Source organism: Falco biarmicus, chromosome 17 (genome assembly GCF_023638135.1).
Source record: "Falco biarmicus isolate bFalBia1 chromosome 17, bFalBia1.pri, whole genome shotgun sequence".
Lineage (NCBI taxonomy): Eukaryota > Metazoa > Chordata > Aves > Falconiformes > Falconidae > Falco > Falco biarmicus.
The window spans coordinates 5750683-5765664 of NC_079304.1; the positions used below are offsets into that span (position 1 = coordinate 5750683).

General features: G+C 57.2%; 3 protein-coding genes and 1 pseudogene across 3 annotated transcripts; 2 read left to right on the forward strand and 2 right to left on the reverse strand.

The window, feature by feature from the left end:
* Nucleotides 1-2031: 2031 nt before the first annotated feature.
* LOC130160148 (feather keratin Cos1-2-like) lies at nt 2032-3878 on the reverse strand. The gene is made up of 2 exons (XM_056362428.1): nt 3839-3878; nt 2032-2613 (listed from the first exon to the last, which is right to left on the reverse strand). The coding sequence occupies exons 1-2, from the start codon at nt 3876-3878 to the stop codon at nt 2306-2308; spliced, it is 348 nt and encodes a 115-aa protein (XP_056218403.1). The 3' UTR covers nt 2032-2305.
* A 116-nt stretch (nt 3879-3994) lies between these two features.
* Nucleotides 3995-6148, forward strand: LOC130160349 (feather keratin Cos1-2-like; annotated as a pseudogene).
* Nucleotides 6149-9781: 3633 nt separating this feature from the next.
* On the reverse strand, nt 9782-10880 carry LOC130160350 (feather beta keratin-like). The gene is made up of 3 exons (XM_056362745.1): nt 10842-10880; nt 10589-10741; nt 9782-10237 (listed from the first exon to the last, which is right to left on the reverse strand). The coding sequence occupies exons 1-3, from the start codon at nt 10878-10880 to the stop codon at nt 9911-9913; spliced, it is 519 nt and encodes a 172-aa protein (XP_056218720.1). The 3' UTR covers nt 9782-9910.
* Nucleotides 10881-12336: 1456 nt separating this feature from the next.
* On the forward strand, nt 12337-13684 carry LOC130160351 (uncharacterized). Its single transcript, XM_056362746.1, is given in 3 exon segments — nt 12337-12480; nt 12847-12999; nt 13358-13684. Coding segments are annotated over 3 exon segments (624 nt in total).
* Nucleotides 13685-14982: the final 1298 nt, after the last annotated feature.

Here is a 14982-nt window from a genome sequence, read left to right on the forward strand (position 1 = left end):
ATGACAGTGGCCACCAAGGACTGCCTAGGTCAACCTCTGCCCAGAAAGGCCCCTTCAGGCTGGGAGTGTGTCCTGGACATGGGAAACCTGTCTTCTGCTGACCTCTAGTGGGGAACGGGGTGGGGGGGGGGAGGGGTGCTGCAGGAGGTTATAGAGTAGGTTGCAGCTACACAAGCTACTGGGGAAGACAGTTCCTCCTGCTCTGAGTGGAGCTGTGATGGAGCAGTAGGCTGAGACAGAAGACCGGATGGAAAGACAGCAGGAGTGGAATTGGGTGAATGGCCTCAGGAACTGCCCCCAAGCAGGACCACAGCCAGACACATGGGCACGGGTGGAAGGGACAGGGACCCGGGCAGCACACAGAAAGTGCAAATGCCAGAAGAGTAAGTCTGCCTTGTGAGGGCCCTATCCTGGAAAAAAAGGAATGTCTGTGAAAGGAGAGGAGAGGGGAGTGGAGGGAAAGGAAATGCAAAGCAAGGCAAGAGCCCTAGATAACAGCGCAATACATCATCATGCAGGAGGAAAGCAGCGCTGCTCAGCATAAATGTGTACTCAGACAAAGATGCTGCTGGTCTGGCTGCACGCTGGGTGGCCAGAGAAGTTCATCGGGGAGCCTTTGGCCCCTGACAGGGATGGCTGTGAGGGTCGTGTCCTTGGCCGCCTCCATCATCTCCTTCAACCTGGGAACTGCCGGTCCAGCCCTGGGAACTGTCAGCAGCTTCCTACCTGCCTATCTGAGGTGCACGGCTCCCCGTGGACAGCCTGGCACAGAGTTTTGCAAGAGGCGGCGGTTTACAGGCAGGTAGGATTGCCTGCGGGATGTTCAGGGCTCTGATGACCAGCAGGATTTTGAGAGGTCGAGCTGTGGCCTGGCTGCACCAGTTGGAGGCTCCCAGCGCTGGAAAAACTGTTTCTGGTACTGGGGAGCCTGGGGCCCAGCACAGGTGGCTGCTTGATTCCCTTCATTTGGCTGAGCGAGCGGTTTAACCACGAGGCGATGCGAGCAGAAAGGGTCCCTGGGGCAGAGGAGTGGGAGCCCAGGCAGCCCTCAGAGCACTTTGTTCCACCCTTTGGGCTGAAGTTTGGAGCCAGTTTTGAGGTGGCAGCGGGAGGAGAACGCTCGAGCTGGCAACCTTCAGCTTCCTGGCAGCTCCCTGGGCACTCTGGTGGAGGCAGAGCGTGACGCGGTCCAGGTTTCCTGGGCAACCTCAGTGGCACTGGCAGGGGCTGGTGCCACAGGGGCATCAAGCTGGGGAGCAGCAGGGCGGTGGGTCACTGGGACTGGAGGGGGAAGAGGGGAGGCCTGACCCTCTGGCAAAACCCGGAGCTATCTTACCCGGAGGGCAGAGGCCTTAGATGGCAAAGGATGGGAGGCATGTTGCGAGCAATGGGCATGAACGGGGGAACAAGGCTCTGCACACCTGCCGCAGGGAGAGAAGCCCCCATGAGACAAGAGCCACCTGCCAGGAAAGGCTCGCAGGTGCTGCTGGATGCAGGAGCAGCTCCCAGTGCCACTGCCACCAGCCAGTGTGGCCGGGGCCGTGGGCTTCTCGCTCGGGCACTGGTTGCGCACCCCATCATCTGCAGGGTGTGCTCCAAGGCTGAGGAGGGCATCTGTGCGCAGGGGTGCAGCAAGGCAAGCCCTGACGCTGCTGACTCTGCAGGAGCCAGGGACATCTTCCTCGGCTGCAACGGGCGGTGTCTTGGAAGGAGGCCGCTGCCTGTGTCTGACCCCCCTTCCTCCGGGAATGCCCATGGCTCTCCTTCATCCCTGCAAGCTCTCCCCAGAGCGACACCTTCCTTTCTGCCAGCTGGGGAGAGCATCCGGAGAGAGAAGGACCACGCGGAGGCCCAGGCTGCAATGCATCAGAGCTTTAATGAGTTGAAAGAGGGAAAGGAGGTCCTCTGCATGGGTGCTACGGTGCAGGGAGCACTAGGAGCAGCTAGGAGTCTTTGCCACTTGGCCAGGGTGGAGCTCGCATCAGGCATCTGCCTGCGCACCTGCCCGTCCCCGAGAGGGAGAGGGGCAGCAGGTCCTTCCTCAGATGGAGCTTAGCAGGCAATCACAGCCCAGGGGAGCAGAAGACAACAGCAAAAAGAGAGAGAAAGAAGAGAGGGAGAAACAGGCAAGTCAGACAAGGGCCATGTTTTCAGAGGGCCTAGGTGCACCTCTTCCTGCTTTCCTTTGCAGGTGGAGCCGGGGATGCTCAGTCCCTCTGAAAGCAACGGCCAGGATCTCCGTACTCAGTCCATTACCATCTTCTGTGTTCCTGGGGGTCCCTCTGTGTGGCTGCCTGTGGAAGCTTTAGCATGGAGGACATCTGCTGCCGCAGTAGCGGCTGGTGATGCAGGAGAGGTCAAAGCCCCCGGAGTTGATGGGCACTCCCTCAGAGCTGAGGATGCTGCCAACGGCAGCGGAGGTGGAGGAGCCCACAATGGTGTTCTGCGGGAAGGAGCTGAGGATGGGGCCGGGCAGGGTCACCACCACTGGAGAAGGCTCGATGACGATGTTGGAGCTCTGGCACTGCCTGCAACAGGGCTCGTTGCAGCTGCTGGCCAGCGGGGTCGGGCCGCAGGGCTGGCAGGGCTGGCACGGGCTGCAGCAGGACATGGCTTGGGGCTGGAGGTGCACCTGGGAGAGAGGGTAGCGAGGAGTACAGGGGCACGTAAGGAGCAGCCCGTCCACCCACCACGAGGGAGCTGAGGCACATACTGGCTGGGGAGTTGGAGACCGTGCGGGGGGGCCCTCACCTCGTTGCCTGTCCCCCTGGGCACCGAGCAAAGGGAGCCAGGCCCAGGAACGCTTTTTCCTAGCCAAGAGCCCAAGAGCCCCCTCAGCCCAGCCCCAGCCCCTCTCCACACCAAACCTTCCCCCTGCTTCCCCTCCCAGGACAGGCTGCCCCAAGGCCTGGTACAGGACAGAGCTTCCAACTCACTTGCTTCCAAAGGAGAAGAAGGGGAGCAAAGTGGATGAGAGAGTGAAGAGCCTCAATGCCTTTTATACTGTCCCTGCACTGCCCCAGGTCCAGAGGAAGCCTCTGCGGAAGTAATAATTTTCTGAGAAACAAATCTGAAATGCAAAACACCCAGCTAATGATACGGGCTGTGTTTTGGTTTCCTGCATGGCTGCCTTTTCATTTCCTTGTTTGGCCGTACCCACTCCCCCTTGAAGGCTCCTTTTCAGTGCTGGGGTGGGAGGCCCCAGGATTTCTGGGACAGGAGCGCATCAGTGCCAGCGGAAGATGAGTCCCAAGTGCCGGAGGGGTCGCGTGCAGGCTGGGGACATTGGCCTGAGGCACTCGTGTGGGCTTGTTTGTGGTCCCATCGGCAGGAAGGGCCCTGCTGCTCCCAGCCCTGCAGTGCTCGCCTGGATGCCAAAGGGCTCCCAAGCGGGATGATGTGCCGCGTCACCTTTCTCCCACCCCCCAAGGTCTCTCTGATGGTCACTGGCCATTGCCTCTGCAGGTGGGTGGTCAGCCCTGCTGCTTTTGACACTTTCTCCCAGTGCTGCTCTGGGGAGGCCTTGGTGCCCCTGCTGGGCCTTCTGCGCTCTCTTGGCTCTCTCTTGTGGTCCTCTACCAACACCAACAGATTATATGGTATAAAACCAGAGTGGTACTCACCAGGATGTATGAGGATGGTGGGAGAACGGGGAGCTTGCAATTGCAGCAAGTTTCTTTCAGAAGCAGGGGGGTGGGATGGAGAAGGAGAGGTTGTACTGGCAGTGGAGAAGGATCTATATACTGGATGGGAAACATGCAGCAGAGGGAAGGGAAGGGAAGGGAAGTAACAACTATATCTGGAGTTACTCTGATGAAACAAATAATTTGCAGCCAGCATGTGTGATTGCCTTGATCACAGTGTACAATGGCTTCCATGGTGAAGAGATGGCTGCTCTGGAGTTGCAAGGTGCTGCAACCCAGCTCAGGCTTCTTTGGGACTTGGTTGACAGTGGTGGAAAGGCAACACATTGGGAATAGTAGGCAGATCGTCAATGACGTCCCACAGGGAACAGTTGTCTGTACCATATAATCAATCACCATCAATTTTAGCGACAATCTCCTAGAAGAATAGTTCTTCCTCTTCAATGACTTCTCCATAACTTTTCTTATCATAACCCCAGTTGCCGTCCCAGGAAGTGAAGGGGTCATGGAAAACTCCGAGCAAATGGCAGTGTTTTTGACCAGAGAGTCTTGTCTCTGTACAGCAACTGGCAAGCATCGTTACAGCTCTCTTGCCTTGTGAGCTGTCCTTTGTGGCCAGATGGACTTTCCTCACCAAGTGGTCTCACTGATTGTAGTGTTAGGTTCCCACAGAATCCTACCACCTTCTGCTTTTTTTGGGTCCAGATCAGTGGGTTGAGCAGAGGCAGCAACAGTACTGTTGGAAACAGACATTCCTCTGTCCTGGGAGAGGCTGGTAGCGGGTTGGGTGAAGATGCAAAGAACAGCACAATCATAGCCAAGTGGGAAATGCCTTGCATCTCTCTTCTCATATATGCTGCCAAGTTTCATCAGAGTTACTTGTTTCATCAGAGTAACTCCAGATATAGTTGTTACTTCCCTTCCCTTCCCTTCCCTCTGCTGCATGTTTCCCATCCAGTATATAGATCCTTCTCCACTGCCAGTACAACCTCTCCTTCTCCATCCCACCCCCCTGCTTCTGAAAGAAACTTGCTGCAATTGCAAGCTCCCCGTTCTCCCACCATCCTCATACATCCTGGTGAGTACCACTCTGGTTTTATACCATATAATCTGTTGGTGTTGGTAGAGGACCACAAGAGAGAGCCAAGAGAGCGCAGAAGGCCCAGCAGGGGCACCAAGGCCTCCCCAGAGCAGCACTGGGAGAAAGTGTCAAAAGCAGCAGGGCTGACCACCCACCTGCAGAGGCAATGGCCAGTGACCATCAGAGAGACCTTGGGGGGTGGGAGAAAGGTGACGCGGCACATCATCCCGCTTGGGAGCCCTTTGGCATCCAGGCGAGCACTGCAGGGCTGGGAGCAGCAGGGCCCTTCCTGCCGATGGGACCACAAACAAGCCCACACGAGTGCCTCAGGCCAATGTCCCCAGCCTGCACGCGACCCCTCCGGCACTTGGGACTCATCTTCCGCTGGCACTGATGCGCTCCTGTCCCAGAAATCCTGGGGCCTCCCACCCCAGCACTGAAAAGGAGCCTTCAAGGGGGAGTGGGTACGGCCAAACAAGGAAATGAAAAGGCAGCCATGCAGGAAACCAAAACACAGCCCGTATCATTAGCTGGGTGTTTTGCATTTCAGATTTGTTTCTCAGAAAATTATTACTTCCGCAGAGGCTTCCTCTGGACCTGGGGCAGTGCAGGAACAGTATAAAAGGCATTGAGGCTCTTCACTCTCTCATCCACTTTGCTCCCCTTCTTCTCCTTTGGAAGCAAGTGAGTTGGAAGCTCTGTCCTGTACCAGGCCTTGGGGCAGCCTGTCCTGGGAGGGGAAGCAGGGGGAAGGTTTGGTGTGGAGAGGGGCTGGGGCTGGGCTGAGGGGGCTCTTGGGCTCTTGGCTAGGAAAAAGCGTTCCTGGGCCTGGCTCCCTTTGCTCGGTGCCCAGGGGGACAGGCAACGAGGTGAGGGCCCCCCCCGCACGGTCTCCAACTCCCCAGCCAGTATGTGCCTCAGCTCCCTCGTGGTGGGTGGACGGGCTGCTCCTTACGTGCCCCTGTACTCCTCGCTACCCTCTCTCCCAGGTGCACCTCCAGCCCCAAGCCATGTCCTGCTGCAGCCCGTGCCAGCCCTGCCAGCCCTGCGGCCCGACCCCGCTGGCCAGCAGCTGCAACGAGCCCTGTTGCAGGCAGTGCCAGAGCTCCAACATCGTCATCGAGCCTTCTCCAGTGGTGGTGACCCTGCCCGGCCCCATCCTCAGCTCCTTCCCGCAGAACACCATTGTGGGCTCCTCCACCTCCGCTGCCGTTGGCAGCATCCTCAGCTGTGAGGGAGTGCCCATCAACTCCGGGGGCTTTGACCTCTCCTGCATCACCAGCCGCTACTGCGGCAGCAGATGTCCTCCATGCTAAAGCTTCCACAGGCAGCCACACAGAGGGACCCCCAGGAACACAGAAGATGGTAATGGACTGAGTACGGAGATCCTGGCCGTTGCTTTCAGAGGGACTGAGCATCCCCGGCTCCACCTGCAAAGGAAAGCAGGAAGAGGTGCACCTAGGCCCTCTGAAAACATGGCCCTTGTCTGACTTGCCTGTTTCTCCCTCTCTTCTTTCTCTCTCTTTTTGCTGTTGTCTTCTGCTCCCCTGGGCTGTGATTGCCTGCTAAGCTCCATCTGAGGAAGGACCTGCTGCCCCTCTCCCTCTCGGGGACGGGCAGGTGCGCAGGCAGATGCCTGATGCGAGCTCCACCCTGGCCAAGTGGCAAAGACTCCTAGCTGCTCCTAGTGCTCCCTGCACCGTAGCACCCATGCAGAGGACCTCCTTTCCCTCTTTCAACTCATTAAAGCTCTGATGCATTGCAGCCTGGGCCTCCGCGTGGTCCTTCTCTCTCCGGATGCTCTCCCCAGCTGGCAGAAAGGAAGGTGTCGCTCTGGGGAGAGCTTGCAGGGATGAAGGAGAGCCATGGGCATTCCCGGAGGAAGGGGGGTCAGACACAGGCAGCGGCCTCCTTCCAAGACACCGCCCGTTGCAGCCGAGGAAGATGTCCCTGGCTCCTGCAGAGTCAGCAGCGTCAGGGCTTGCCTTGCTGCACCCCTGCGCACAGATGCCCTCCTCAGCCTTGGAGCACACCCTGCAGATGATGGGGTGCGCAACCAGTGCCCGAGCGAGAAGCCCACGGCCCCGGCCACACTGGCTGGTGGCAGTGGCACTGGGAGCTGCTCCTGCATCCAGCAGCACCTGCGAGCCTTTCCTGGCAGGTGGCTCTTGTCTCATGGGGGCTTCTCTCCCTGCGGCAGGTGTGCAGAGCCTTGTTCCCCCGTTCATGCCCATTGCTCGCAACATGCCTCCCATCCTTTGCCATCTAAGGCCTCTGCCCTCCGGGTAAGATAGCTCCGGGTTTTGCCAGAGGGTCAGGCCTCCCCTCTTCCCCCTCCAGTCCCAGTGACCCACCGCCCTGCTGCTCCCCAGCTTGATGCCCCTGTGGCACCAGCCCCTGCCAGTGCCACTGAGGTTGCCCAGGAAACCTGGACCGCGTCACGCCCTGCCTCCACCAGAGTGCCCAGGGAGCTGCCAGGAAGCTGAAGGTTGCCAGCTCGAGCGTTCTCCTCCCGCTGCCACCTCAAAACTGGCTCCAAACTTCAGCCCAAAGGGTGGAACAAAGTGCTCTGAGGGCTGCCTGGGCTCCCACTCCTCTGCCCCAGGGACCCTTTCTGCTCGCATCGCCTCGTGGTTAAACCGCTCGCTCAGCCAAATGAAGGGAATCAAGCAGCCACCTGTGCTGGGCCCCAGGCTCCCCAGTACCAGAAACAGTTTTTCCAGCGCTGGGAGCCTCCAACTGGTGCAGCCAGGCCACAGCTCGACCTCTCAAAATCCTGCTGGTCATCAGAGCCCTGAACATCCCGCAGGCAATCCTACCTGCCTGTAAACCGCCGCCTCTTGCGAAACTCCGTGCCAGGTTGTCCACGGGGAGCCGTGCACCTCAGATAGGCAGGTAGGAAGCTGCTGACAGTTCCCAGGGCTGGACCGGCAGTTCCCAGGTTGAAGGAGATGATGGAGGCGGCCAAGGACACGACCCTCACAGCCATCCCTGTCAGGGGCCAAAGGCTCCCCGATGAACTTCTCTGGCCACCCAGCGTGCAGCCAGACCAGCAGCATCTTTGTCTGAGTACACATTTATGCCGAGCAGCGCTGCTTTCCTCCTGCATGATGATGTATTGCGCTGTTATCTAGGGCTCTTGCCTTGCTTTGCATTTCCCTCCACTCCCCACTCCCCCAAAGTTCTTCACCCCCTCATCATTCAAAGAGTATTCCTGAATATGTGAAGGATCCCAAGGCTGATGGAGTCTTGCCCAGCCAAGGAACTCCTCTCCTTCAAATCCACACCAGAACTGCACCCCACTGGAGGTGTCCTGGTCCCAGCACATAAGGGCCAAGCACTACAGGATGTTCCTGGGGCTTCTGGTCAGCAGCAGACCAGGGATCTGAAGCAGGGGCACAGCACAGCGACCCTACCAGGCCATCCTACGAGAGGTGAACATCATTAATGTACTGCTGGTTCCACACTGAGCCAAGAGCTCTGAGTTCCTGCCCCAAACCACTGCCCAGATTTTTGTCTCCAGCCTTCCAGTTCCTGCTGCAGAGTCAGGAACTTGTTGCTTTCTCCAGGATCACCTGGATCGTGGAGCCTTTCACTGTGCAGTAATCGACTCCCACCTTTTCCAGATTCCGTGGAAAAGACCACTGTCAGTCAGCAGAAGGGACTAGTCATGGTGGAGGAAAGAGGCACCTTCAAGACCACCTGCTCTTATCAGATATGCTGCTTTCGTGCCATGCTCTGGTACCAGCAGAAGGGAGCTCAAACACTGCCTCTGCTCTCATATCGCAGAGCAGCTGGCCCCAAGCAGAGCAGCCAACTCACCACACAGCTGAGCACCATGGGGAAATACAAGCTCCAGTGGCTGGAGGAATTTGAGGTCTCTGATGCTGTTTTGTCCTTCTGTGCTGTCCATGACACCCTAGTGCAGGGAGCTTCCTCTGCTGGGAAAAATTGCGGAAAAGGGAGGAGGTGTTCCTGTCCAGGGTTGAGCTCTGGGGCCAGGTCTGCCCTGGCTGCGCTATTTTACCTCCACAGCCAGGCATGTCCAGACAATGAACCTCTTTCTGAAAATGGTCACTCTTCAGAGCATGGCCAAAGCGTGAGAAAGCCTATATGGTGGAAATGATCTCTCTCCACATCCCAGGACAGGACCACACTTACTGTAGCTACACAGGGCTATTTTGACCTGGTCTCTGCAAAATCCACAGACCAAAAGAAACTAGTAAAGTATCCTCCAAGTCCAGCCTCTGTATCAAAAACTTTTGACTTCTGCAGAGGACATTTTCCCATAACACAGAAAAAAGGGATTGTCCCTATGTGGATCATCTATGCAGAAAAAAAGGTGTGCAGTTTCCGTGGCAAGTGGACCCTCAACTCATAAGACAGTGGATATACCATGGCATGGAAAGGGTTGCCAGATGTGGACCAAGTTATCCTGGTGCACTAGAGAAACACTGACACACTGTGTGCATTTTCCTTCCATAGAGTTTCAGGTTCACCATGGATGTCATCCAGAGTAAAACCCCTTTTGCAGCTGCAATATTATCAGCCTGCTGGTCTAGAAAAAGGCAGAGAAGTTTAGAAAGCAGAGAGTAATCCAGTGACTGAGCACACACAACGCACGGCTATGTCAGCAATCACTGAAAAACAATCCCCAGACACATCCTTCCAGAATGAACCTTGAGCAACATCTTTCTCACTGTGCATATTGAACAGGCAACTGCCTGAGAAAGATGACACAGAGACATGGGCTGGGATGCAGTGGAACTTTAATGAGTCAAAAGAGGGAAATAAGGTCACCCTGAGTGAAGGTCCCAGTGCAGGGAGCACCAGGGGCAGAAAGGAGTCTGCAGCCCTCAGCTAGGCAGAGATGCTGCCAGCTGTCCATCTGCCTGCCCACAGAGGGAGCAGGGCCAGCTGGCCACCCCCCAGGCTGCCTTTCTGGTACTCGCAGCTGAGGAGACCACAAGAGAACAAGGACACAGGGGGCAAAAGAAAGAGTGGAAGCACGTGAAGGGCAGACACGGGCTGTGCTTTCTGAGAGCCCAGGCTGCCCCATCCTTTTGCAAGGGGTGCTGGGGTTGCTCAGCCCCTCTGGAAGCAACAAGCCGATGCTCCGTCCCCAGTGCGGTACCATCGTGTGGGTCCCTGGGTGCCTTCTAACCCAGGGCCATGGCCAGCAGCTTTAGCAGGGCAGGCACCTCCTGCCGCAAATGCCGCTGCCCAAGCCAGAGAGGCTGAAGCCCCCGGAGTTGATGGGCACTCCCTCAGAGCTGAGGATGCTGCCAACGGCAGCGGAGGTGGAGGAGCCCACGGCGGTGTTCTGTGGGAAGGAGCTGAGGATGGGGCCGGGCAGGGTCACCACCACAGCAGGGGGCTCGATGACAAAGGTGGAGTCCTGGCACTGCCTGACACAGGGCTCGTTGCAGCTGTTGGCCAGCGGGGTCGGGCCGCAGGGCCGGCAGGGCATGCACGGGCTGTAGCAGGACATGGCTTGGGGCTGGAGGTGCACCTGGGAGAGAGAAGCAGGGGAAATCAAAGCACAGAGGATGGTTGAAGAGCAGCCTGTCACCCTACAATGAGGGAGACCCCTTCCCTCAGAGCAAAAGTGCCCCACCGACACTGACAAAGCCCAGGGAGGTCTCAACCTAGCTCATAGCTCAGGAGACCCCTCAGCCAAATCTCAGCGCTTCTCCATGCCACACCTTCTGCTCCTTTTCCCTCTCCCATGGCAAGCAGCCTCAAAACACAGCACAGGACAAAGGGTAGGTATGTGCTGAGAAATACCAGAGGAGGAGGAGGCGGAGGAAGAGGAGGTTAAGAGTCAGGCATGAGATGAAGACAAAAAGCGCCTCAAACTCACCTTGTTCACAAGGAGACGGAGGCGAGAGAAGTGGATGAGAGAGTGAGGAGAAGGGCCTGCTTTTATACTGCTTCTGCACCGCCCCAGGCACACAGTCACTGCACGCGGGCAGTAATTTTCCAGCAGGCTCATCTCCAAATCAAAACATCCAACCTGCAATTGCACAGGTTGTGTTTTGGCTTCCGTCAAAGCCGTCATTTCATTTCCTCATCTCAGACATGCCCACTATGCCACAGAGGCTCCTTTCAAGTACCATGATGAGAAGCTCAAAGGACGTGCTGATTAGGATCATGCTAGTACAGGCAGAAGATGTGCCTCCAAGTGCTGGAGAGGTGTTGCATAGGCAGCAAACACAGGTGCGGGGAAGTCTGGTGAGGTTGTTTACAGCCCATGTCTTCTCCCTCCCTACCTAGCACTCTGCTCATTCCAGCAGTTACTGGTCATTGCATCTACAGGCAGGTAGGCTGTGCTGCTCATTTAAAAGAACTTTGCCCAAGGAAAGTTTCTTCTGGGAAGAAATTTGCCAGATTATTGGCAAAGTCATCCTCTCTCATGGCTCTCTGGGGGTCCCCAACCATTGCCATCAGCAGTGTTGCAGAAGGACAATGTTGCCCACTCAAAGTCTGTGATTCCTCAACAACCCTTATAGATTCGGGTCCCTCAAAACAACCATAGGAACACAGTACAGTGCCTTATTCCTCCTACTCTCCTCACACCACCACGCAGTTTCGTTGCACACTTTAGACCCTGACCAAAAGGCCTAGGCGCTCTTGCAATACAGACTGACTGCCCTGCAAGCCACTCAAGCTCTGGGAGAGCTGGCAAGGTCATGTTGGGTGTAATGGCTGCTGGGGCTGCCTGGAGCTGTGTACATGGGTACAGCCCAGAACTTGAAGATGGATTTCCTGGGGCAGGGGTGGAACTGCCCTGTGTGGGACACAAAAATGCAGACAGCACACACTCCCAGCTTGTGCACCAAACCAAAAAGCTGACACAGCCAACCCAAAATTAGAGTGTGACTGGCCGTGGGTAGGGAGAGTCTATCCCAGGAAGCCTGCCTACTGCAGGCATCGCCTTGCCCTCCTGGGACGCGTCCCAGCTGCCTCCATGTCTGCAGGGCAGGGAAGAGCATCACCTCCTCGATGTAGTCTGAGAGCTGGTTTCGTGCCTTCCGAGCCCACCCCCTCCTTGAGCATCCCCACGCGCGTGGCACGGCAGGGTCCTGCCAGCCGTCACCCCTGGGAGAGCTGGGGGAAGTTCCCTTGCCTCTCCAGTGGTGCCGGGTTGTGCTCCAAGGTGAGGAGGCCTTTGGGGCCTGGGAAAGACGACATGATGAAGCACTAATGCCAAGAGAAGGTGTATCGCCTGACGGCCAGGGAGGAGCCCCAGCCGGTGGGGACACGTTTTCTGCAACCCCTCCTCTCCCTCCACGGGGTATGCAGGCATCTGGTGGCATGCACTCGTGTCTCTCCCATCGGTTTAAATGTCCCCACACCGGATCCTCCTCGACTGTGGGTAAGACTCTCCCTGCCCCAGACTTGCCAAGGAATGGCAGAGGCCCGGTCCCTCGACAGCAGCTCTTGCCAGTCAAGACCAGGGCCGCGAACCCCCGCAGCACCTCCGCCTTGCCTGTAACCCCTGTGCCCGGTGAAGCTGCCCCATTCAGCGCTGCAGCTGACTTTGGCCAAGCCTTGCTGCTGACCTGTGTGGAAGAAGATCTCCTCAGTGCCCTCCACGTGCCTTGCCTGATGGAACACCAGGTGGGCTTTGGCTTTCCGAAGACCAGCCCTGCGTACTCGGGCAGCTTGGCAAATGTTCTCCCCAGAGCAAAGGGCATCAAGAGGAACACGGCTGAAACCATTGGCACAGCCCGGCTGCCTGGAGACGCCATGGCTAGTGACCGTGGGAGCGAGCGGAGGCAGAGGGAAGAGAGAGAAGCACACGGCACGTCCTTAAAACGAGGAGTCTGCGGGTGCTTGCTGACACGTGCGGCGTGGAGCACAGCTGGGCCTCTTCCTGCCAAGGGAGCTGCAAACACTCGCACTGCACTGCCCCAAGCCAACATCCCCTGCCTGCGCGGGACTCCTCCACCACTGAGGAGCCATCCTCTGCCCACGCTGACACAGTCCTGCCCAGGACACCCCTGGGCGTCTCATCCCAGCACATGAAAGGCACTTGCACGGCAGAGCAAGCATGTCAGAAATGAGGAAATGAAATGGCAGCACTGACGGAAACCAAAACACAACATGTGCCATTAGGTAGGACATTTTGCTTTGGAGGTGAGCCTGCTGGAAAATTACTGCCCGCGTGCAGTGACTGTGTGCCTGGGGCGGTGCAGAAGCAGTATAAAAGCAGGCCCTTCTCCTCACTCTCTCATCCACTTCTCTCGCCTCCGTCTCCTTGTGAACAAGGTGAGTCTGAAGACCTTTCTCCTCCTCCTCCTCCTCCGGGATTTCTCGGCACAGAGCTGCTGGTTTCTCCTACCGTGGGTCCTGGAGCAGCTTTCATGGCACAGGGAATGGGGCTGAAGTTGTGGCGTGGGGAGCGGCTGGGTCTCGGTTGAGGTGTCTCCTGAGCTATGGGCTAGGTGGGAAGGTGCCTGGGCTTGGTCCCTCACGGCAGGGCACTTTTGGGCCATAGGGAAGAAGCAGCCCCTGTGCCTCCCTACACAGCCTCCAGCTCTCGTCTCCAGCTCGTGCCTTGGCTCCCTCGTTGTGGTATGACAGGCTGCTCCTCACCCAGCCCCCATGCCCTGCTTCTCTCTCCCAGGTGCACCTCCAGCCTTGAAGCATGTCCTGCTACAGCCCGTGCATGCCCTGCCGGCCCTGCGGCCCGACCCCGCTGGCCAACAGCTGCAACGAGCCCTGTGTCAGGCAGTGCCAGGACTCCAATGTCTTCATCCAGCCCTCCGCCGTGGTGGTGACCCTGCCCGGCCCCATCCTCAGCTCCTTCCCGCAGAACACCGCCGTGGGCTCCTCCACCTCCGCTGCCGTTGGCAGCATCCTCAGCTCTGAGGGAGTGCCCATCAACTCCGGGGGCTTCAGCCTCTCTGGCTTGGGCAGCGGCATTTGCGGCAGGAGGTCCTTCCCCTGCTAAAGCTGCTCCTGGCACTGAGGCCTCCGCTCACATCACCCTCCTTTCCCTCTTTTGACTCATTAAAGTTCTGGTGCATCCCAGCCCACGCCTTCGTGTCATCCTTTGCCCTGCAGATGCTCTCCCAAGATGCCCAGTGAAAGAGACGCATGTTGCTCAGGGCTGGGGCTGGGAGGGGGTTACGGGGGATGCTTTTGCAGTGCTTGTCAACGCAGGCTGGCATTGAGTATGCTTAGTCATGCCTTGGCCGACCTGCTGGTCTCTAAATTTATCTGCCTGTTTGCGTTGGGATAGGATTAGCCAATGTAGTTCAGTGACTGCTATCCACTTTGTTGTGCACACCTTTTTGTTTTCCTTGCTAAGCTCAAGTCCATGATGCAAGTAGTCAGGAAGGAACATGTTATTGAGAAGACATGGGTTCAGGCTTCCCAGGGCACACCAGGAGAAGCCATCCTATCCACAGTGTTCTCAAAATGAGCGACGCAGTGCAGTGGTTTGCCTTATCATAGAACCATATTATCATGGGGTGGTTTGGGGTTGGAAGAGACCTTTAAAGATCACCTAGACCAACGCTCCTGCCATGGCCAGGGATATCTGTCACTACGTCACATCACGCAAAGCTCCGTTGAACCAGACCTTGAACGCTTCCAGCAATGGGTCATGCCGTCATTCTCCGGGCAGCCTTTTCCAGTGTCTCACCACTCTCATCGTAACATATTTCTGCCTTATGTCCAACTTAAGTCTACCCTGTTCCAGTTTGAAACTGTTGCGTCTTGTCCTATCAGCCCAGGCCTTGATTAAATGTCCTCTCCGGCTTTCTTCTAAGTCCCCTTTATATATCGAAAGGCTGCAACAAGGGCTCCCCAGAGCCTTCTCTCCTCCAGGCTGAAAACCACAAACTCCCTCAGCCCTTCATCCCAGGAGACCTATTGCAGGCCTCTGATGCCTTTTGTAGCCCTTCTCTGGGGCTGCGCTAACAGGTCCATGGCCTTTTTTATACTGGGAACGCCAGGCTGGACGCGCTACTCACATTGCTGGCTCGTCTCCAGTTTTTTCAGCCACCATTGTCCATAAGCCCTTCTCCACAGGGCTGCTCTCAACCATTTCTCCTCCAGTCTGTATCGACGTTGAGGACTGCCCCAACGCAGGTGCAGCGCCTTGCACTTGGCCTTGTGGAAGCTGCTTTTGAGGTAACACCATCAAAGCAGGTGCAACTCCCAGCACTCTTCCCAGACACCGAGGACTGCCATCAACAGCCTGGGCTATATGAGCAGGAGCACAGCCAGGGGATCGATGGGAGC

Excerpts from the sequence above, each read along its gene's own strand:
- LOC130160148 (XM_056362428.1), bottom strand. The coding sequence starts at position 3,878 with ATGGAAGCCATTGTACACTGTGATCAAGGCAATCACACAT. Across the intron at positions 2,614-3,838 it reads TGATCAAGGCAATCACACAT|CCATGTCCTGCTGCAGCCCG; the intron begins GCTGGCTGCAAA and ends TCCAGCCCCAAG.
- LOC130160350 (XM_056362745.1), bottom strand. The coding sequence starts at position 10,880 with ATGATCCTAATCAGCACGTCCTTTGAGCTTCTCATCATG. Across the intron at positions 10,742-10,841 it reads CCTTTGAGCTTCTCATCATG|GTTGGATGTTTTGATTTGGA; the intron begins GTACTTGAAAGG and ends GTGCAATTGCAG. Across the intron at positions 10,238-10,588 it reads TCCGTCTCCTTGTGAACAAG|GTGCACCTCCAGCCCCAAGC; the intron begins GTGAGTTTGAGG and ends TCTCTCTCCCAG.